Source organism: Vicia villosa, unplaced genomic scaffold, assembly GCF_029867415.1.
Source record: "Vicia villosa cultivar HV-30 ecotype Madison, WI unplaced genomic scaffold, Vvil1.0 ctg.000067F_1_1_3, whole genome shotgun sequence".
Taxonomy (NCBI): Eukaryota; Viridiplantae; Streptophyta; class Magnoliopsida; order Fabales; family Fabaceae; genus Vicia; species Vicia villosa.
In genome coordinates, this window is record NW_026704994.1 from 174,099 (window position 1) to 198,724 (window position 24,626).

Below are 24,626 nucleotides of genomic sequence, written 5' to 3' on the forward strand. Positions count from 1 at the left end.
TTAAATAAAAATGGACTAGGATTAAAAAAGGATAGAAAACCTAGTGAAAATGTAAATCATAAGAAAAAGAATCATCCAGGATATAAATGCACACATGGAAAAAGATTTGGCAATTTAGAGTCTTTTGGTTTTGACACATTGAAAAGGTCTAAAGGTAATAACGAGACCTTTTGGAAAAACTAATGTAAAAGCATAAGGGATTTCTCATAAAGTAAAGTTCAAGCAAGTGTCTATAAGAGTTCTCGTCCTGAAAGGTCTGATTGGATAACATTGTAAAAGCATAAGGGATTTCTCATAAAGTTTTACGGCCAATCACACACATGCACACACACACACACACACACACACACACTAAAACAACTTTTCTAAACATGTTTTTCTCACGAAAATATTTCTAAAAATGTCTTGAAGTCGTGCCAGATGATTTGGGAACTGTCAGAAAAGTTCTCGGGAAATTTTTGTTCCCTCCAATCGATTGACACATCACCTAATCAATTGGGTCATTGTAAAAATATGTCCTAAACATTTAGGACAACATCTTAATGAATGGTAAAGACTATAGATATTTTCTTTCCTTTTAAAACAAACCAAACCATTATTTTTAGGCCAACCAATCGATTGGTGCTTGATGTTAGTCGATTGGCTCATCAATTTTGGCCACAAAAAACTTACTTTTTTATGCCAACCTCGATGAAAAAATTTAAATAACAATGTTTATAAAAAAAATTACATAAAAAACAAGGTTTTCAGAAAATTTACCAAAGTGTCTAGGTTTTGCAGGACCCCCTAGAGTATGCGCCAAACCATTTGGCGCATTAGTATAATTTTTTTTGAATTAGCCAATTCATTTGGCGTATATGTGTTTGTGAAAAGTAAAAAAAAATAAAAAAATAAAAAAATCCACATTTGCGCCAAACCATATGGCGCATACTCCTAATTTTTGTACTAATGCGCCAATTCATTTGGCGCATACTCCAGGGGGGTCTTCAAAACCTAGACACTTTGGTAAATTTTTTGAAAAACTTGTTTTTTTTGTAATTTTTTTTAAACCTTGTTATTTAAAATTTTTTTCGCCAACCTCTAGCTAATAAATAGAGATCCCTTTCCACACATTTTCACATCCAGAAACATGAGCTTTCATTTCTCACTCCTCAATCTCTCTAAAATATTTTTATTTACTTTCTATCCCTAAAATTTAGTCTTAGCACTTTTGAAAAAGCCGTTTTGCAAGTGAGGTATTTGTAATTATAGAAGGCCATTGTTGTAAATTCACCATGGAAGTTTTGTTTTACCTTGATTAAATAATTCATCCATTTAGAGATTATTTACTTGGTTTTAGGAATTTAGTTACTAAGCCACCAGTTTGGTTCGAAGGATTTCAAAAGTCTTCATTCTGTTCCAGATCAGCCTGTGGTTAAAATCTCATATTGGTTTGTGGTTAATTGTGTAAAACCTATTTTTGGTTCAAGCTCAGCGCGATGTTAAAAGCTTGCTAAGGTTGGATATAATCCTAGTATAAAGTCTCCCAGGTTCACGAGTTTAATCCGGTATCAAAAGCTCAACCAGGTTCTAGATCAACCTGTTTAAAATATTGGTTTGAGGCTTTTAGACTAGTCGTTTCAAGTTTCTAATTGAAATTAGACTAATCGCTTAGATTCATTGTTTGAAAGGTGAAAATAAAAGATATCATTTTATTGACTCTTAACATAAAATTGGGGGTAAAAGTACACAAAGATTGGAGAGAAAAGTGTATCGAAAAGAACAATAAATATATAACTATAGTAAAAAACACATACAAACACTCTCACAAAAACAAAAAATGTCAGAAGAAAAAAAAACTATAAGCCCTGGCTTTTAGGCTTCATTGATTTCATTACTACTTTTTCATTAATTTAGAACATAATATGGTAAAACCTAATACATATACTGCAAAATAAAAAATACATAATAGACAAAAATGAAAAACATAAACATATTAGAATATTTACATTTGTTATTTTCCCTTTCCATTTCCTACTCTATCTCGTTCATTCTTGTCATTTTTTTCACTTCTAATCCCTTAAGTCCCAAAACACAAAAAAAAAAACTTCAGTACGATTACAATATAACCTTGAATTTTTTGTCACTTTCTTTTCTTTAAAAATTCTAGACACCTCATTTACGAGCTATAAATTTTTTACAATTCTTTGTTTTTGAGTGATTACACTAATTATTGCACGTGTCAAGTTGCACCTTCGTTTGGTTTAATATGCATTAAAACATATATTGGCACTTTCGTTACTATGGTGACACTAATGATAGCTCCCAGCGGCTTGCCATATGGTGGTCATTTTGAATCAAAAAATTGCTTTTTAGCCGCCATTTCTTCAGAAAAATATGATTTATTGTGTTGTTTCCTATTATTTCATGGAGACTTTTAGCTAGCCCACCCAAATGGGAGCAATCAGCCACTATAGTGAAGTTAACTCCAATCGGAACATATTCCGCAATCTCCCTTAGATGGAAATATGTACAGCAATAAATAAATATAATAGAGTAAAACAGAAAAAGTAAAATAAAATAAACTAATAAAAATATTAATACCATAAATATGAGAACCATCCCCTGATAGCATATATTCTTCATGCTCACTATTGTTATTGTAGGAAGTTTCTATTCCGCTACCATGTCCAATCAATTAAATAGAAATGGATTGTGGCAACATCATTGTACTGTACCAACATTTTAGATAACATGCTGCAAATATTTCTCAATTGATTCTTGGTATTTATGGATTATACAATATAAGAATTTCAGCTACGATAAAAAAAATGAAGGTTTCTTCTAAGCTTTAACTTAGGGAAATGATGGGTGTAATTCAAGAACATCATCTATCATTAGGATTACGTCTTCAGATAAAAAAGCAGTAATAATTAACATGACATTGTTTCATTGTTATTGTTGCAAATAATGGACCAATAAGACATTGTGTCGAACAAGGGTAATTGAAAGTATTGATTAAGGCTTTTTTATAAAAAACATTGTGAAATTAAATATGAAATAAATGAAGAAAAATGTAAAAATAGGTGAACAGGCGAAGGTGAAAACAAGATAGTCCATTTTATAAACTCTATTTATAAAACTGGAGATACAAGTACACAAAGATTGCAGGGAAAAGTGTACCATAAAAAAAAATATAACTATCGAAAAATAAACATACAACCACTCTCACAAAAACAAAAATGTACTTGATATTTGAATTTATATATTTGTTTTTTATCTTTCTATTGGTTGATATAACTCACCAAACATTTGTCAGTAGAAAAAAAACTCTAAACTTTTGCCTTTAGGTTTTCTTGAATTCCATGACTAATTTTTCATTAATTTATAACATTATATGGTAAAACCTAATACATATAGTGCAAAATTAAAAAAATAAATAATAGAGAAAAATGAATAATAGTAACATATACAAAATATACATTTTTTCTTTTCCTTTTCCTACTTATCTCATTTTTTCTTGTCCTTTTTTTTCTCACTTCTAATCCCTTAAACCCATACACAAAAGAATTAATTTCATTGCAATTACACTATAACCCATAATTTTGTGTCACTTTCTTTTCTTTAAAAGTTATGGACACCTCATTTACTAGCTCTAATTTTTGACGAATCCTTGTTTGTGAATGATTACACTAATTATTGCATGTGTCATATTGAACATTCGTTTCTTTAAAGATACTTTAAAACCTATATTGGATCTTTGTTCACTATGGGCGGAACTAATGAGAGCACCCCACGACTTTCCATGTGGTGGTCATTTTGAATTTTAAAAATAACTTTTATGCCACCGTTACTTAAAAAAAAATTTCTTGTGATGTTTTTTATCATTTCAGGATTCCTTTAGTTAACCCACCCGAATGGAAGCAATTGGCCGCTACAGTGAAGTTAACTCCAACCTGAACATATTGAATTATCTTCCTTAGATGAAAATCTGTACAATGATAAATAAATATAATCGAGAAAACAAGTAAAACAAAAATAGTAAAACAAAAGAAACTAAGTAAAGTAATAAAACCATAAATATGAGAATCATGTCTACAAAGCTTATATTGTTCGTATCCACTATTGTTATTGTGGGAATCTTCTTTTCCGCCACCATGTCCAATAAAATAGAAAAGGATGGTGTCACCATCATTGGGGTGTGCCACCATTTTAGACAATTTGTTGCAAGTAGAGATTCATAGTATTTTTTTAATTATGTTATATAAGGTCTTCAACTACGGTAAAAAATGTAGGTTTCAAAGCTTTGGCTTTGGGAAATGTTGGTCGTAACTCAAGAACAACATCTACCATTAGCATAACGTCTTCGAACAAAAAACGTAATAATTAACAAGACAAAAATTCATTTTTATTGCTGCAATTGATGGACCAATAAGTCATTTTGCTGAAAAAGCATTGACTAAGGTATTATTTTGGTAAAACCTAATACATATTAGAACATTTAGACTTCATTGATTCCATTACTACTTTTTCATTAATTTAGAACATAATATGGTAAAACCTAATACATATTAGAACATTTACATTTTTTCTTTACCCTTTCCCTTTCCTATTCTATCCGGTTCATTCTTGTCCTTTTTTTCACTTCTAATCCCTTGAGCTCCAAAATGCAAAAAAAAATATACTTCAGTACAATAACAATATAAACTTGAATTTTGTGTCACTTTCTTTTAAAAATTCTAAACACCTCATTTACCAGCTATATGATTTTCACAATTCTTTGTTTTTGAGTGATTACACTATTTATTGCATGTGTCAAGTTGCATCTTCGTTTGGTTTAATATACATTAAAACCTATACTGACACTTTCATTACTATGGTGACACTAATGATAATTCCCAACGGCTTGCCATCTGGTGGTCATTTTGAATAAAGAATTGCTTTTTAGCCGCCATTTCTTCAGGAAAATATGATTTCTTTTGTTATTTCCTATTATTTCATGGAGACTTTGAGCTAGCCCACCCCAATGGCAGCAATCAGCCACTATAGTGAAGTTAACCCCAATCGGAGCATATTCCGCAATCTCCCTTTAGATAGAAATATGTACAACAATAAATAAATATAATAGAGTAAAACGGAAAAAGTAAAATAATATAAACTAATAAAAATGTTAATACCATCCAATATAAGAACCATCCCCACATAGCACATATTATTCGTGTTCACTATTGTTATTGTAGGAAGTTTCTATTCCGCCACCATGTCCAATCAATAAAATAGAAAAGGATTGTGTCGCCATCATTGTACTGTACCAACATTTTATACAACATGCTGCAAATATTTCTCAATTGATTCTTGGTATTTATGAATTATGCAATACAAGATTTCCAGCTACAGTAAAAAATGAAGGTTTCAAAGCTTTAACTTTGGGAAATATTGCGGGTAACACAAGAACATCATCTACCATTAGCATTACGTCTTCAGATAAAAAAACAATAATAATTAATATGACATTGTTTAATGGACCAATTAGACATTGTGCTCTACAAGGGTAATCGAATGCATTGTTTAAGGCTTCTTTTTAAAAAAAAAAAACAATGTGAAGTTAAGTTTGAACTAAATGAAAAAGAATGTGAAAATAGGCAAACAGGCGAAGGTGAGAACAAAATAGTCCATTTCATATATTTTTTTCATAAAATTGGAGTTAAAAGTGAAGGGAAAAGTGTACCATAAAGAAATAAAATAAAATATAACTATCATAAAAATAAACATACAAGCACTCTCACAAAAACAAAAATGTACTTAACATTTGAATTTTTATATTTGTTTTATTTCTTCCTATTTGTTGATATAAATCACCAAACGTTTTCTTGTAGAAAAAAACTTGAAACTCTATCTTTTAGGCTTTATTGAATTACATGACTAATTTTTCATTAATTTATAACATAATATGTTAAAACCTAATACATATAGTGCAAAATTAAAAATACATAATAGACAAAAATAAATAATAGTAACATATAAAAAAATATACATTTTTTCTTTTCCCTTTCCTAATTTATCCCTTTTATTTTCTTTCGCTTCTAATCCCTTAAGCCCTAAAATTTAAGAATCAACTTCACTGCAATTACAGTATAACCTTGAATTTTGTGTCACTTTCTTTTCTTTAAAAGTTAAGGACACCTCAATTACTAGCTTTAATTTTTTGATGACTCCTTGTTTTTGAGTGATTACACTAATTATTGCATGTCTCATGTTGAACCTTCGTTCGTTTAAAGATACTTTAAAACCTATATCGGATCTTTCTTCACTATGGGCGACACTAATGAGAACACCCAACGGCTTTCCATGTAGTGGTCATTTTGAATCTTAAAAACAACTTTTAAGCAACCATTACAAAAGATATGCACAGTTTTTCAACTTTTAAGCAACTTTTTATTCCAAAGTTTCACTCCTTTTTCGGATAGTTCATATTTCAGTACTTATAAGACTTTCAATGCTTTCATAGAAGATAGTATCACATTATAAAAAGATATGCACAGTTTCTTTTTTAACAAATAAAATACAACTCATAAGATATTAGTTTCTGATCATACATGAAAAATAGTTCCTTATGATTTTATTTATTTTCATATTAAAATACACAATATCCATACTCCATATAAACATATACTGCATTAATGTGAGGATAGTGCAATTTCCTGCTCAAACATGACCTCTGTCAGTTTGTGGGTGATATGTTCGACGCCTAAGTTGAGAATCGGTATTTGGTTGCTGCAGAAATATTCTTGTTGGATCGTTAGGATCAACATACCTGCATAATGTTTTCAACTATAAATCTTCAGTTTCTAGATTATAAACAATACAATCCATACACTAACAGACTAACCAAAAAAAAACTAAATTTCAACTTTCACTTACGCATGTCTCATCATCTCATCGATAGGAGCCTGAGATACTGGCAGAGGATCGACACGAGATTCTGTAGGCGCACTAACACGTTGATTATACTGTCTCACTGCATCAATCAAATTGAAGAAAAGAGGAATGAATGTTCCACAGCCTCCCTCTTTGAATATGATCTTAAATGAGTGTGTGGAGTAAAGAGCTCTATGTTGATCAGCTGGGACTACCTATATTGCAATTATAGAAAGTTACAAATTTTAGGACCAAATATTTTGATACAACAATAAATAATTACATAATCTATAGACCAAAATCAGGGTAGTAAATAATGAAAAATTAACTTACGAGTTTAACAAGTCCAGAAATATTATTGCAATGAAATATTGGTTGGTTAAATTTTTCACCATTGATATACAGCTGCATAGGGACCAAGACATTGAAAATATCAAATAAAGAGCATGTACGTAAATTGAATATTTATTGGCAATTGAGAAATAAAATATAAAATGCGAAATACATTTTATCCATTTCTAGTAAATAGCTCTTTCTCAACTTAACCCCCTAAGAAACGAAATAGCAACACACAAAACTATCTCAAATTTTGATTTCAAGTGAAAAAGTAATAGTTTGGAGGTTAAACTTAAGCCTTAAATAACAAGTATACGCATGCCAGGATTAATAACCTGACACACTAACATAATAAAACCTAAAGTTAGCAGGCCTCAAATAATAATGGCAATAATCATAATTTCACATGGCTCATATAACAGAAGATATACAGGGCAACATGAATATATTTATAAACCCGATAATATGACATATATTTGTACAACCTCTACAATGATTCTATTCTGCTACTCATAAATATTAATCATAGTAACACAACAAGAACCTAAAACAGAAAATTTAGTCTGCTGGCAATTGGAAGCAATGAAATAATTGTATCACATACCAAAGGGATATCGAAAGTAAAATCTAATCCTGGAAACATTATTTTATTTTAATTAGTTTATAGACTTGACCTCCCTTGGTATTCACATTACTATATTATTGACTATCCAACACAACACAACAGAAGAGTTAAAAAATAAAAAAGATGAAGTGTAACTCAACTTTTGATGCAAAATCTCCATTTCAGCATAGCATTATAGTTTCAATTGATAAATGCATTTCCAACGAGAACAAAAACTACACTTAAATGAGAAGCAACTCACCTGTTTTCTTCAGGAGGTGACAAAATGCAGCCACACATTTTCACATCCAGAAACATGAGCTTTCATTTCTCACTCCTCAATCTCTCTAAAATATTTTTATTTACTTTCTATCCCTAAAACTTAGTCTTAGCACTTTTGAAAAAGCCGTTTTGCATGTGAGGTATTTGTAATTATAGAAGGCCAGTGTTGTAAATTCCCCATGGAAGTTTTGTTTTACCTTGATTAAATAATTCATCCATTTAGAGATTATTTACTTGGTTTTAGGAATTTAGTTACTAAGCCACCAGTTTGGTTCGAAGGATTTCAAAAGTCTTCATTCTGTTCCAGATCAGCCTGTGGTTAAAATCTCATATTGGTTTGTGGTTAATTGTGTAAAACCTATTTTTGGTTCAAGCTCAGCGCGATGTTAAAAGCTTGCTAAGGTTGGATATAATCCTAGTATAAAGTCTCCCAGGTTCACGAGTTTAGTCCGGTATCAAAAGCTCAACCAGGTTCTAGATCAACCTGTTTAAAATATTGGTTTGAGGCTTTTAGACTAGTCGTTTCAAGTTTCTAATTGAAATTAGACTAATCGCTTGGATTCATTGTTTGAAAGGTGAAAATAAAAGATATCATTTTATTGACTCTTAACATAAAATTGGAGGTAAAAGTACACAAAGATTGGAGAGAAAAGTGTACCGAAAAGAACAATAAAAATATAACTATAGTAAAAAACACATACAAACACTCTCACAAAAACAAAAAATGTCAGAAGAAAAAAAACTATAAACCCTGGCTTTTAGGCTTCATTGATTTCATTACTACTTTTTCATTAATTTAGAACATAATATGGTAAAACCTAATACATATACTGCAAAATAAAAAATACATAATAGACAAAAATGAAAAACATAAACATATTAGAATATTTACATTTGTTATTTTCCCTTTCCATTTCTTACTCTATCTCGTTCATTCTTGTCCTTTTTTTCACTTCTAATCCCTTAATTATTGCACGTTTCAAGTTGCACCTTCGTTTGGTTTAATATGCATTAAAACATATATTGGCACTTTCGTTACTATGGTGACACTAATGATAACTCAACTTTTGATGCAAAATCTCCATTTCAGCATAGCATTATAGTTTCAATTGATAAATGCATTTCCAACGAGAACAAAAACTACACATAAATGAGAAGCAACTCACCTGTTTTCTTCAGGAGGTGACAAAATGCAGCCACACATTTTCACATCCAGAAACATGAGCTTTCATTTCTCACTCCTCAATCTCTCTAAAATATTTTTATTTACTTTCTATCCCTAAAATTTAGTCTTAGCACTTTTGAAAAAGCCGTTTTGCATGTGAGGTATTTGTAATTATAGAAGGCCAGTGTTGTAAATTCACCATGGAAGTTTTGTTTTACCTTGATTAAATAATTCATCCATTTAGAGATTATTTACTTGGTTTTAGGAATTTAGTTATGTTGAAAGTATTTTTGGGTAAATATTTTCGGTAATATATCGTATCCACAGGGATTGGTTAATATCACTGCCGTTCTATAGTTGTTTATTTTGAGTTAGGAAAATTGAGTTGATTTATTTTATGGTTTTAATAATAGCAAAAGTAAACAATAAATTAAAAGCGAGTAATGAACTGTTGTTAACGATTAGAGAAATATGTTGAACCTTAGGGTTCATCAACCTATTCCTATACAATTATCAATTAATTCACAATTGAACAATCTTTTGAATCATTATCTTCACTTATCCTCAAATAAGATTCCATGTCTGCAAATCAAATTAGATAACTTTTACCGGTATGAGATTCGATCTCTCCAAATATCAATATCGATAATAGTAATTAAGAACGATAATTATGAAAACTCAATCCCAATTCCATCTCTGCGAATTGGTATTGAATCAATATAGTAACCTAGGGCAAAAGTTAAATCCTTTCTTTCGATCAAAGATTCAACGATAATTTAAGAATAAAAACAAGATTTCTTATGATAATGAATTCAAACAATTGTTCACAGGAATTAATTAATGGTATTGTATATACATAGGTTAACTACTACCTTAGATTCAACACGAAGGGTTTAGCTCTCCATAGACATGAAGAACACACAAAGATTAATGGAAGAATTCATCTTCATCAAAGGAATGTCTTCGCTTGATAGAGAATTGGTCTTCAATTGATGATTGTGGCTGCACCTTCAGATTGCTCTCCTAATTTCGCTCTTCCCAAAAAGTTCTCTTTCTCTTGGAAGCTAGGGCTTTTAAATAGAAGTTTTGGGCTTTTAACGCCGAGGCCGCGGCGCGGTATCAGACTGGCGCGGCGCGCTTCAAAACAGAGATATTTTCGCGGCGCGCTCTAGAAACTCTCGCGGCGCGCCCTTTGCAATTTCCATCTTTTTCTTCTGCCTTTGAGACTTCCAGCTCTCTTTCCTCCTCATGTTCTTCTCAAGCTTCAATTCAGCTCTAAACCTACAACAATAACACCCACAAGTGATTCGATTTGCTTTACGCATGAACTAAACTTGTTCAGTTCAATTCTTAATAAAAACCTATGGATTTATCACATTTTGCATTGGTTTGGAAACTAAATCACTTCTATTAACACATGAATTTACCATTAATTTACTCCTAACAAGTTACTAAGCCACCAGTTTGGTTCGAAGGATTTCAAAAGTCTTCATTCTGTTCCAGATCAGCCTGTGGTTAAAATCTCATATTGGTTTGTGGTTAATTGTGTAAAACCTATTTTTGGTTCAAGCTCAGCGTGATGTTAAAAGCTTGCTAAGGTTGGATATAATCCTAGTATAAAGTCTCCCAGGTTCACGAGTTTAGTCCGATATCAAAAGCTCAACCAGGTTCTAGATCAACCTGTTTAAAATATTGGTTTGAGGCTTTTAGACTAGTCGTTTCAAGTTTCTAATTGAAATTAGACTAATCGCTTGGATTCATTGTTTGAAAGGTGAAAATAAAAGATATCATTTTATTGACTCTTAACATAAAATTGGAGGTAAAAGTACACAAAGATTGGAGAGAAAAGTGTACCGAAAAGAACAATAAAAATATAACTATAGTAAAAAACACATACAAACACTCTCACAAAAACAAAAAATGTCAGAAGAAAAAAAACTATAAACCCTGGCTTTTAGGCTTCATTGATTTCATTACTACTTTTTCATTAATTTAGAACATAATATGGTAAAACCTAATACATATACTGCAAAATAAAAAATACATAATAGACAAAAATGAAAAACATAAACATATTAGAATATTTACATTTGTTATTTTCCCTTTCCATTTCTTACTCTATCTCGTTCATTCTTGTCCTTTTTTTCACTTCTAATCCCTTAATTATTGCACGTTTCAAGTTGCACCTTCGTTTGGTTTAATATGCATTAAAACATATATTGGCACTTTCGTTACTATGGTGACACTAATGATAACTCAACTTTTGATGCAAAATCTCCATTTCAGCATAGCATTATAGTTTCAATTGATAAATGCATTTCCAACGAGAACAAAAACTACACATAAATGAGAAGCAACTCACCTGTTTTCTTCAGGAGGTGACAAAATGCAGCCACACATTTTCACATCCAGAAACATGAGCTTTCATTTCTCACTCCTCAATCTCTCTAAAATATTTTTATTTACTTTCTATCCCTAAAATTTAGTCTTAGCACTTTTGAAAAAGCCGTTTTGCATGTGAGGTATTTGTAATTATAGAAGGCCAGTGTTGTAAATTCACCATGGAAGTTTTGTTTTACCTTGATTAAATAATTCATCCATTTAGAGATTATTTACTTGGTTTTAGGAATTTAGTTATGTTGAAAGTATTTTTGGGTAAATATTTTCGGTAATATATCGTATCCACAGGGATTGGTTAATATCACTGCCGTTCTATAGTTGTTTATTTTGAGTTAGGAAAATTGAGTTGATTTATTTTATGGTTTTAATAATAGCAAAAGTAAACAATAAATTAAAAGCGAGTAATGAACTGTTGTTAACGATTAGAGAAATATGTTGAACCTTAGGGTTCATCAACCTATTCCTATACAATTATCAATTAATTCACAATTGAACAATCTTTTGAATCATTATCTTCACTTATCCTCAAATAAGATTCCATGTCTGCAAATCAAATTAGATAACTTTTACCGGTATGAGATTCGATCTCTCCAAATATCAATATCGATAATAGTAATTAAGAACGATAATTATGAAAACTCAATCCCAATTCCATCTCTGCGAATTGGTATTGAATCAATATAGTAACCTAGGGCAAAAGTTAAATCCTTTCTTTCGATCAAAGATTCAACGATAATTTAAGAATAAAAACAAGATTTCTTATGATAATGAATTCAAACAATTGTTCACAGGAATTAATTAATGGTATTGTATATTCATAGGTTAACTACTACCTTAGATTCAACACGAAGGGTTTAGCTCTCCATAGACATGAAGAACACACAAAGATTAATGGAAGAATTCATCTTCATCAAAGGAATGTCTTCGCTTGATAGAGAATTGGTCTTCAATTGATGATTGTGGCTGCACCTTCAGATTGCTCTCCTAATTTCGCTCTTCCCAAAAAGTTCTCTTTCTCTTGGAAGCTAGGGCTTTTAAATAGAAGTTTTGGGCTTTTAACGCCGAGGCCGCGGCGCGGTATCAGACTGGCGCGGCGCGCTTCAAAACAGAGATATTTTCGCGGCGCGCTCTAGAAACTCTCGCGGCGCGCCCTTTGCAATTTCCATCTTTTTCTTCTGCCTTTGAGACTTCCAGCTCTCTTTCCTCCTCATGTTCTTCTCAAGCTTCAATTCAGCTCTAAACCTACAACAATAACACCCACAAGTGATTCGATTTGCTTTACGCATGAACTAAACTTGTTCAGTTCAATTCTTAATAAAAACCTATGGATTTATCACATTTTGCATTGGTTTGGAAACTAAATCACTTCTATTAACACATGAATTTACCATTAATTTACTCCTAACAAGTTACTAAGCCACCAGTTTTGTTCGAAGGATTTCAAAAGTCTTCATTCTGTTCCAGATCAGCCTGTGGTTAAAATCTCATATTGGTTTGTGGTTAATTGTGTAAAACCTATTTTTGGTTCAAGCTCAGCGTGATGTTAAAAGCTTGCTAAGGTTGGATATAATCCTAGTATAAAGTCTCCCAGGTTCACGAGTTTAGTCCGATATCAAAAGCTCAACCAGGTTCTAGATCAACCTGTTTAAAATATTGGTTTGAGGCTTTTAGACTAGTCGTTTCAAGTTTCTAATTGAAATTAGACTAATCGCTTGGATTCATTGTTTGAAAGGTGAAAATAAAAGATATCATTTTATTGACTCTTAACATAAAATTGGAGGTAAAAGTACACAAAGATTGGAGAGAAAAGTGTACCGAAAAGAACAATAAAAATATAACTATAGTAAAAAACACATACAAACACTCTCACAAAAACAAAAAATGTCAGAAGAAAAAAAACTATAAACCCTGGCTTTTAGGCTTCATTGATTTCATTACTACTTTTTCATTAATTTAGAACATAATATGGTAAAACCTAATACATATACTGCAAAATAAAAAATACATAATAGACAAAAATGAAAAACATAAACATATTAGAATATTTACATTTGTTATTTTCCCTTTCCATTTCTTACTCTATCTCGTTCATTCTTGTCCTTTTTTTCACTTCTAATCCCTTAATTATTGCACGTTTCAAGTTGCACCTTCGTTTGGTTTAATATGCATTAAAACATATATTGGCACTTTCGTTACTATGGTGACACTAATGATAACTCAACTTTTGATGCAAAATCTCCATTTCAGCATAGCATTATAGTTTCAATTGATAAATGCATTTCCAACGAGAACAAAAACTACACATAAATGAGAAGCAACTCACCTGTTTTCTTCAGGAGGTGACAAAATGCAGCCACACATTTTCACATCCAGAAACATGAGCTTTCATTTCTCACTCCTCAATCTCTCTAAAATATTTTTATTTACTTTCTATCCCTAAAATTTAGTCTTAGCACTTTTGAAAAAGCCGTTTTGCATGTGAGGTATTTGTAATTATAGAAGGCCAGTGTTGTAAATTCACCATGGAAGTTTTGTTTTACCTTGATTAAATAATTCATCCATTTAGAGATTATTTACTTGGTTTTAGGAATTTAGTTATGTTGAAAGTATTTTTGGGTAAATATTTTCGGTAATATATCGTATCCACAGGGATTGGTTAATATCACTGCCGTTCTATAGTTGTTTATTTTGAGTTAGGAAAATTGAGTTGATTTATTTTATGGTTTTAATAATAGCAAAAGTAAACAATAAATTAAAAGCGAGTAATGAACTGTTGTTAACGATTAGAGAAATATGTTGAACCTTAGGGTTCATCAACCTATTCCTATACAATTATCAATTAATTCACAATTGAACAATCTTTTGAATCATTATCTTCACTTATCCTCAAATAAGATTCCATGTCTGCAAATCAAATTAGATAACTTTTACCGGTATGAGATTCGATCTCTCCAAATATCAATATCGATAATAGTAATTAAGAACGATAATTATGAAAACTCAATCCCAATTCCATCTCTGCGAATTGGTATTGAATCAATATAGTAACCTAGGGCAAAAGTTAAATCCTTTCTTTCGATCAAAGATTCAACGATAATTTAAGAATAAAAACAAGATTTCTTATGATAATGAATTCAAACAATTGTTCACAGGAATTAATTAATGGTATTGTATATTCATAGGTTAACTACTACCTTAGATTCAACACGAAGGGTTTAGCTCTCCATAGACATGAAGAACACACAAAGATTAATGGAAGAATTCATCTTCATCAAAGGAATGTCTTCGCTTGATAGAGAATTGGTCTTCAATTGATGATTGTGGCTGCACCTTCAGATTGCTCTCCTAATTTCGCTCTTCCCAAAAAGTTCTCTTTCTCTTGGAAGCTAGGGCTTTTAAATAGAAGTTTTGGGCTTTTAACGCCGAGGCCGCGGCGCGGTATCAGACTGGCGCGGCGCGCTTCAAAACAGAGATATTTTCGCGGCGCGCTCTAGAAACTCTCGCGGCGCGCCCTTTGCAATTTCCATCTTTTTCTTCTGCCTTTGAGACTTCCAGCTCTCTTTCCTCCTCATGTTCTTCTCAAGCTTCAATTCAGCTCTAAACCTACAACAATAACACCCACAAGTGATTCGATTTGCTTTACGCATGAACTAAACTTGTTCAGTTCAATTCTTAATAAAAACCTATGGATTTATCACATTTTGCATTGGTTTGGAAACTAAATCACTTCTATTAACACATGAATTTACCATTAATTTACTCCTAACAAGTTACTAAGCCACCAGTTTGGTTCGAAGGATTTCAAAAGTCTTCATTCTGTTCCAGATCAGCCTGTGGTTAAAATCTCATATTGGTTTGTGGTTAATTGTGTAAAACCTATTTTTGGTTCAAGCTCAGCGTGATGTTAAAAGCTTGCTAAGGTTGGATATAATCCTAGTATAAAGTCTCCCAGGTTCACGAGTTTAGTCCGATATCAAAAGCTCAACCAGGTTCTAGATCAACCTGTTTAAAATATTGGTTTGAGGCTTTTAGACTAGTCGTTTCAAGTTTCTAATTGAAATTAGACTAATCGCTTGGATTCATTGTTTGAAAGGTGAAAATAAAAGATATCATTTTATTGACTCTTAACATAAAATTGGAGGTAAAAGTACACAAAGATTGGAGAGAAAAGTGTACCGAAAAGAACAATAAAAATATAACTATAGTAAAAAACACATACAAACACTCTCACAAAAACAAAAAATGTCAGAAGAAAAAAAACTATAAACCCTGGCTTTTAGGCTTCATTGATTTCATTACTACTTTTTCATTAATTTAGAACATAATATGGTAAAACCTAATACATATACTGCAAAATAAAAAATACATAATAGACAAAAATGAAAAACATAAACATATTAGAATATTTACATTTGTTATTTTCCCTTTCCATTTCTTACTCTATCTCGTTCATTCTTGTCCTTTTTTTCACTTCTAATCCCTTAATTATTGCACGTTTCAAGTTGCACCTTCGTTTGGTTTAATATGCATTAAAACATATATTGGCACTTTCGTTACTATGGTGACACTAATGATAGCTCCCAGCGGCTTGCCATATGGTGGTCATTTTGAATAAAAAAATTGCTTTTTAGCCGCCATTTCTTCAGGAAAATATGATTTCTTGTGTTGTTTCCTATTATTTCATGGAGACTTTTAGGTAGCCCACCCAAATGGCAGCAATCAGCCACTATAGTGAAGTTAACTCCAATCGGAACATATTCCGCAATCTCCCTTAGATGGAAATATGTACAGCAATAAATAAATATAATAGAGTAAAACAGAAAAAGTAAAATAAAATAAACTAATAAAAATATTAATACCATAAATATGAGAACCATCCCCTGATAGCCTATATTCTTCATGCTCACTATTGTTATTGTAGGAAGTTTCTATTCCGCTACCATGTCCAATCAATTAAATAGAAATGGATTGTGTCAACATCATTGTACTGTACCAACATTTTAGATAACATGCTGCAAATATTTCTCAATTGATTCTTGGTATTTATGGATTATACAATATAAGAATTTCAGCTACGATAAAAAAATGAAGGTTTCTTCTAAGCTTTAACTTAGGGAAATGATGGGTGTAACTCAAGAACATCATCTATCATTAGGATTACGTCTTCAGATAAAAAAGCAGTAATAATTAATATGACATTGTTTCATTCTTATTGTTGCAAATAATGGACCAATAAGACATTGTGTCGAACAAGGGTAATTGAAAGCATTGATTAAGGCTTTTTTTATAAAAAACATTGTGAAATTAAATATGAAATAAATGAAGAAAAATGTAAAAATAGGTGAACAGGCGAAGGTGAAAACAAGATAGTCCATTTTATAAACTCTATTTGTAAAATTGGAGATACAAGTACACAAAGATTGCAGGGAAAAGTGTACCATAAAAAAAATATAACTATCGAAAAATAAACATACAACCACTCTCACAAAAACAAAAATGTACTTGATATTTGAATTTATATATTTGTTTTTTATCTTCCTATTGGTTGATATAACTCACCAAACATTTGTCAGTAGAAAAAAACCTCTAAACTTTTGCCTTTAGGTTTTCTTGAATTCCATGACTAATTTTTCATTAATTTATAACATTATATGGTAAAACCTAATACATATAGTGCGAAATTAAAAAAAATAAATAATAGAGAAAAATGAATAATAGTAACATATACAAAATATACATTTTTTCTTTTCCCTTTCCTACTTATCTCATTTTTTCTTGTCCTTTTTTTCTCACTTCTAATCCCTTAAACCCATACACATAAGAATTAATTTCATTGCAATTACACTATAACCCATAATTTTGTGTCACTTTCTTTTCTTTAAAAGTTATGGACACCTCATTTACTAGCTCTAATTTTTGACGAATCCTTGTTTGTGAATGATTACACTAATTATTGCATGTGTCATATTGAACATTCGTTTCTTTAAAGATACTTTAAAACCTATATTGGATCTTTGTTCACTATGGGCGGAACTAATGAGAGCACCCCACGACTTTCTATGTGGTGGTCATTTTGAATTTTAAAAATAACTTTTATGCCACCATTACTTAAAAAAAATTCTTGTGATGTTTTTTATCATTTCAGGATTCCTTTAGTTAACCCACCCGAATGGAAGCAATTGGCCGCTACAGTGAAGTTAACTCCAACCTGAACATATTGAATTATCTTCCTTAGATGAAAATCTGTACAATAATAAATAAATATAATCGAGAAAACAAGTAAAACAAAAATAGTAAAACAAAAGAAACTAAGTAAAGTAATAAAACCATAAATATGAGAATCATGTCTACAAAGCTTATATTGTTCGTATCCACTATTGTTATTGTGGGAATCTTCTTTTCCGCCACCATGTCCAATAAAATAGAAAAGGATGGTGTCACCATCATTGGGGTGTGCCACCATTTTAGACAATTTGTTGCAAGTAGAGATTCATAGTATTTTTTTAATTATGTTATATAAGGTCTTCAACTACGGTAAAAAATGTAGGTTTCAAAGCTTTGGCTTTGGGAAATGTTGGTCGTAACTCAAGAACAACATCTACCATTAGCATAACGTCTTCGAACAAAAAACGTAATAATTAACAAGACAAAAATTCATTTTTATTGCTGCAATTGATGGACCAATAAGTCATTTTGCTGAAAAAGCATTGACTAAGGTATTATTTTGGTAAAACCTAATACATATTAGAACATTTAGACTTCATTGATTCCCTTACTACTTTTTCATTAATTTAGAACATAATATGGTAAAACCTAATACATATTAGAACATTTACATTTTTTCTTTACCCTTTCCCTTTCCTATTCTATCCGGTTCATTCTTGTCCTTTTTTTTCACTTCTAATCCCTTGAGCTCCAAAATGCAAAAAAATATACTTCAGTACAATAACAATATAAACTTGAATTTTGTGTCACTTTCTTTTAAAAATTCTAAACACCTCATTTACTAGCTATATGATTTTCACAATTCTTTGTTTTTGAGTGATTACACTATTTATTGCATGTGTCAAGTTGCACCTTCGTTTGGTTTAATATACATTAAAACCTAAACTGACACTTTCATTACTATGGTGACACTAATGATGATTCCCAACGGCTTGCCATCTGGTGGTCATTTTGAATAAAAAATTGCTTTTTAGCTGCCATTTCTTCAGGAAAATATGATTTCTTTTGTTATTTCCTATTATTTCATGGAGACTTTGAGCTAGCCCGCCCCAATGGCAGCAATCAGCCACTATAGTGAAGTTAACCCCAATCGGAACATATTCCGCAATCTCCCTTTAGATAGAAATATGTACAACAATAAACAAATATAATAGAGTAAAACGGAAAAAGTAAAATAATATAAACTAATAAAAATGTTAATACCATCCAATATAAGAACCATCCCCACATAGCACATATTATTCGTGTTCACTATTGTTATTGTAGGAAGTTTCTATTCCGCCACCATGTCCAATCAATAAAATAGAAAAGGATTGTGTCGCCATCATTGTACTGTACCAACATTTTATACAACATGCTGCAAATATTTCTCAATTGATTCTTGGTATTTATGAATTATGCAATACAAGATTTCCAGCTACAGTAAAAAATGAAGGTTTCAAAGCTTTAACTTTGGGAAATATTGCGGGTAACACAAGAACATCATCTACCATTAGCATTACGTCTTCAGATAAAAAAACAATAATAATTAATATGACATTGTTTAATGGACCAATTAGACATTGTGCTCTACAAGGGTAATCGAATGCATTGTTTAAGGCTTCTTTTTTTTTTTTAAAAAAACAATGTGAAGTTAAGTTTGAACTAAATGAAAAAGAATGTGAAAATAGGCAAACAGGCGAAGGTGAGAACAAAATAGTCCATTTCATATATTTTTTTCATAAAATTGGAGTTAAAAGTGAAGGGAAAAGTGTACCATAAAGAAATAAAATAAAATATAACTATCATAAAAATAAACATACAAGCACTCTCACAAAAACAAAAATGTACTTAACATTTGAATTTTTATATTTGTTTTATTTCTTCCTATTTGTTGATATAAATCACCAAACGTTTTCTTGTAGAAAAAAACTTGAAACTCTATCTTTTAGGCTTCATTGAATTACATGACTAATTTTTCATTAATTTATAACATAATATGTTAAAACCTAATACATAAAGTGCAAAATTAAAAATACATAATAGACAAAAATAAATAATAGTAACATATAAAAAAATATACATTTTTTCTTTTCCCTTTCCTAATTTATCCCTTTTATTTTCTTTCGCTTCTAATCCCTTAAGCCCTAAAATTTAAGAATCAACTTCACTGCAATTACAGTATAACCTTGAATTTTGTGTCACTTTCTTTTCTTTAAAAGTTATGGACACCTCATTTACTAGCTTTAATTTTTTGACGACTCCTTGTTTTTGAGTGATTACACTAATTATTGCATGTCTCATGTTGAACCTTCGTTCGTTTAAAGATACTTTAAAACCTATATCAGATCTTTCTTCACTATGGGCGACACTAATGAGAACACCCAACGGCTTTCCATGTAGTGGTCATTTTGAATCTTAAAAACAACTTTTAAGCAACCATTACAAAAGATATGCACAGTTTTTCAACATTTAAGCAACTTTTTATTCCAAAGTTTCACTCCTTTTCGGATAGTTCATATTTCAGTACTTATAAGACTTTCAATGCTTTCATAGAAGATAGTATCACATTATAAAAAGATATGCACAGTTTCTTTTTTAACAAATAAAATACAACTCATAAGATATTAGTTTCTGATCATACATGAAAAATAGTTCCTTATGATTTTATTTATTTTCATATTAAAATACACAATATCCATACTCCATATAAACATATACTGCATTAATGTGAGGATAGTGCAATTTCCTGCTCAAACATGACCTCTGTCAGTTTGTGGGTTATATGTTCGACGCCTAAGTTGAGAATCGGTATTTGGTTGCTGCAGAAATATTCTTGTTGGATCGTTAGGATCAACATACCTGCATAATGTTTTCAACTATAAATCTTCGGTTTCTAGATTATAAACAATACAATCCATACACTAACAGACTAACCAAAAAAAACTAAATTTCAACTTTCACTTACGCATGTCTCATCATCTCATCGATAGGAGCCTGAGATACTGGCAGAGGATCGACACGAGATTCTGTAGGCGCACTAACACGTTGATTATACTGTCTCACTGCAGCAATCAAATTGAAGAAAAGAGGAATGAATGTTCCACAGCCTCCCTCTTTGAATATGATCTTAAATGAGTGTGTGGAGTAAAGAGCTCTATGTTGATCGGTTGGGACTACCTATATTGCAATTTTAGAAAGTTACAAATTTTAGGACCAAAGATTTTGATACAACAATAAATAATTACATAATCTATAGGACCAAAATCAGGGTAGTAAATAATGAAAAATTAACTTACGGGTTTAACAAGTCCAGAAATATTATTGCAATGAAATATTGGTTGGTTAAATTTTTCACCATTGATATACAGCTGCATAGGGACCAAGACATTGAAAATATCAAATATAGAGCATGTACGTAAATTGAATATTTATTGGCAATTGAGAAATAAAATATAAAATGCGAAATACATTTTATCCATTTCTAGTAAATAGCTCTTTCTCAACTTAACCCCCTAAGAAACGAAATAGCAACACACAAAACTATCTCAAATTTTGATTTCAAGTGAAAAAGTAATAGTTTGGAGGTTAAACTTAAGCCTTAAATAACAAGTATACGCATGCCAGGATTAATAACCTGACACACTAACATAATAAAACCTAAAGTTAGCAGGCCTCAAATAATAATGGCAATTTTTCCATGAACAACCAACAGGCCTATAATGCACTCTCATGGCCCACATAGTAATCATAATTTCACATGGCTCATATAACAGAAGATATACAGGGCAACATGAATATATTTATAAACCCGATAATATGACATATATTTGTACAACCTCTACAATGATTCTATTCTGCTACTCATAAATAATCATAGTAACACATCAAGAACCTAAAACGGAAAATTTAGCCTGCTGGCAATTGGAAGCAATGAAATAATTGTATCACATACCAAAGGCATATCGAAAGTAAAATCTAATCCTGGAAACATTATTTTATTTTTATTAGTTTATAGACTTGACCTCCCTCGGTATTCACATTACTATATTATTGACTATCCAACACGACACAACAGAAGAGTTAAAAAATAAAAAAGATGAAGTGTAACTCAACTTCTGATGCAAAATCTCCATTTCAGCATAGCATTATAGTTTCAATTGATAAATGCATTTCCAACGAGAACAAAAACTACACATAAATGAGAAGCAACTCACCTGTTTTCTTCAAGAGGTGACAAAATGCAGCCACACATTTTCACATCCAGAAACATGAGCTTTCATTTCTCACTCCTCAATCTCTCTAAAATATTTTTATTTACTTTCTATCCCTAAAATTTAGTCTTAGCACTTTTGAAAAAGCCGTTTTGCAAGTGAGGTATTTGTAATTATAGAAGGCCAGTGTTGTAAATCCACCATGGAAGTTTTGTTTTACCTTGATTAAATAATTCATCCATTTAGAGATTATTTACTTGGTTTTAGGAATTTAGTTACTAAGCCACCAGTTTGGTTCGAAGGATTTCAAAAGTCTTCATTCTGTTCCAGATCAGCCTGTGGTTAAAATCTCATATTGGTTTGTGGTTAATTGTGTAAAACCTAATTTTGTTCAAGCTCAGCGCGATGTTAAAAGCTTGCTAAGGTTGGATATAATCCTAGTATAAAGTCTCCCAGGTTCACGAGTTTAGTCCGGTATCAAAAGCTCAACCAGGTTCTAGATCAACCTGTTTAAAATATTGGTTTGAGGCTTTTAGACTAGTCGTTTCAAGTTTCTAATTGAAATTAGACTAATCGCTTGGATTCATTGTTTGAAAGGTGAAAATAAAAGATATCATTTTATTGACTCTTAACATAAAATTGGAGGTAAAAGTACACAAAGATTGGAGAGAAAAGTGTACCGAAAAGAACAATAAAAATATAACTATAGTAAAAAACACATACAAACACTCACAAAAACAAAAAATGTCAGAAGAAAAAAAACTATAAACCCTGGCTTTTAGGCTTCATTGATTTCATTACTACTTTTTCATTAATTTAGAACATAATATGGTAAAACCTAATACATATACTGCAAAATAAAAAATACATAATAGACAAAAATGAAAAACATAAACATATTAGAATATTTACATTTGTTATTTTCCCTTTCCATTTCTTACTCTATCTCGTTCATTCTTGTCCTTTTTTTCACTTCTAATCCCTTAAGTCCCAAAACACAAAAAAAAAAAAACTTCAATACGATTACAATATAACCTTGAATTTTTTGTCACTTTCTTTTCTTTAAAAATTCTAGACACCTCATTTACGAGCTATAAATTTTTTACAATTCTTTGTTTTTGAGTGATTACACTAATTATTGCACGTGTCAAGTTGCACCTTCGTTTGGTTTAATATGCATTAAAACATATATTGGCACTTTCGTTACTATGGTGACACTAATGATAGCTCCCAGCGGCTTGCCATATGGTGGTCATTTTGAATCAAAAAATTGCTTTTTAGCCGCCATTTCTTCAGGAAAATATGATTTCTTGTGTTGTTTCCTATTATTTCATGGAGACTTTTAGCTAGCCCACCCAAATGGCAGCAATCAGCCACTATAGTGAAGTTAACTCCAATCGGAACATATTCCGCAATCTCCCTTAGATGGAAATATGTACAGCAATAAATAAATATAATAGAGTAAAACAGAAAAAGTAAAATAAAATAAACTAATAAAAATATTAATACCATAAATATGAGAATCATCCCCTGATAGCATATATTCTTCATGCTCACTATTGTTATTGTAGGAAGTTTCTATTCCGCTACCATGTCCAATCAATTAAATAGAAATGGATTGTGTCAACATCATTGTACTGTACCAACATTTTAGATAACATGCTGCAAATATTTCTCAATTGATTCTTGGTATTTATGGATTATACAATATAAGAATTTCAGCTACGATAAAAAAATGAAGCTTTCTTCTAAGCTTTAACTTAGGGAAATGATGGGTGTAACTCAAGAACATCATCTATCATTAGGATTACGTCTTCAGATAAAAAAGCAGTAATAATTAATATGACATTGTTTCATTGTTATTGTTGCAAATAATGGACCAATAAGACATTGTGTCGAACAAGGGTAATTGAAAGCATTGATTAAGGCTTTTTTTATAAAAAACATTGTGAAATTAAATATGAAATAAATGAAGAAAAATGTAAAAATAGGTGAACAGGCGAAGGTGAAAACAAGATAGTCCATTTTATAAACTCTATTTATAAAACTGGAGATACAAGTACACAAAGATTGCAGGGAAAAGTGTACCATAAAAAAAATATAACTATCGAAAAATAAACATACAACCACTCTCACAAAAACAAAAATGTACTTGATATTTGAATTTATATATTTGTTTTTTATCTTCCTATTGGTTGATATAACTCACCAAACATTTGTCAGTAGAAAAAAAACTCTAAACTTTTGCCTTTATGTTTTCTTGAATTTCATGACTAATTTTTCATTAATTTATAACATTATATGGTAAAACCTAATACATATAGTGCAAAATTAAAAAAAAAATAAATAATAGAGAAAAATGAATAATAGTAACATATACAAAATATACATTTTTTCTTTTCCCTTTCCTACTTATCTCATTTTTTCTTTTCCTTTTTTTCTCACTTCTAATACCTTAAACTCATACACATAAGAATTAATTTCATTGCAATTACACTATAACCCATAATTTTGTGTCACTTTC

At 30.8% G+C, this 24,626-nt stretch overlaps 2 protein-coding genes across 2 annotated transcripts; both read right to left on the bottom strand.

Moving 5' to 3' along the window:
* Nucleotides 1-6,479: 6,479 nt before the first annotated feature.
* LOC131623445 (uncharacterized) lies at nucleotides 6,480-7,876 on the bottom strand. The gene is made up of 4 exons (XM_058894451.1): nucleotides 7,838-7,876; nucleotides 7,231-7,302; nucleotides 6,901-7,112; nucleotides 6,480-6,793 (listed from the first exon to the last, which is right to left on the bottom strand). Exons 1-4 carry the CDS (start codon nucleotides 7,874-7,876, stop codon nucleotides 6,685-6,687), a joined length of 432 nt encoding a protein of 143 aa, XP_058750434.1. The 3' UTR covers nucleotides 6,480-6,684.
* Nucleotides 7,877-20,436: 12,560 nt separating this feature from the next.
* On the bottom strand, nucleotides 20,437-21,882 carry LOC131623446 (uncharacterized). Its single transcript, XM_058894452.1, has 4 exons — nucleotides 21,844-21,882; nucleotides 21,188-21,259; nucleotides 20,857-21,068; nucleotides 20,437-20,750 (listed from the first exon to the last, which is right to left on the bottom strand). The coding sequence occupies exons 1-4, from the start codon at nucleotides 21,880-21,882 to the stop codon at nucleotides 20,642-20,644; spliced, it is 432 nt and encodes a 143-aa protein (XP_058750435.1). The 3' UTR covers nucleotides 20,437-20,641.
* Nucleotides 21,883-24,626: the final 2,744 nt, after the last annotated feature.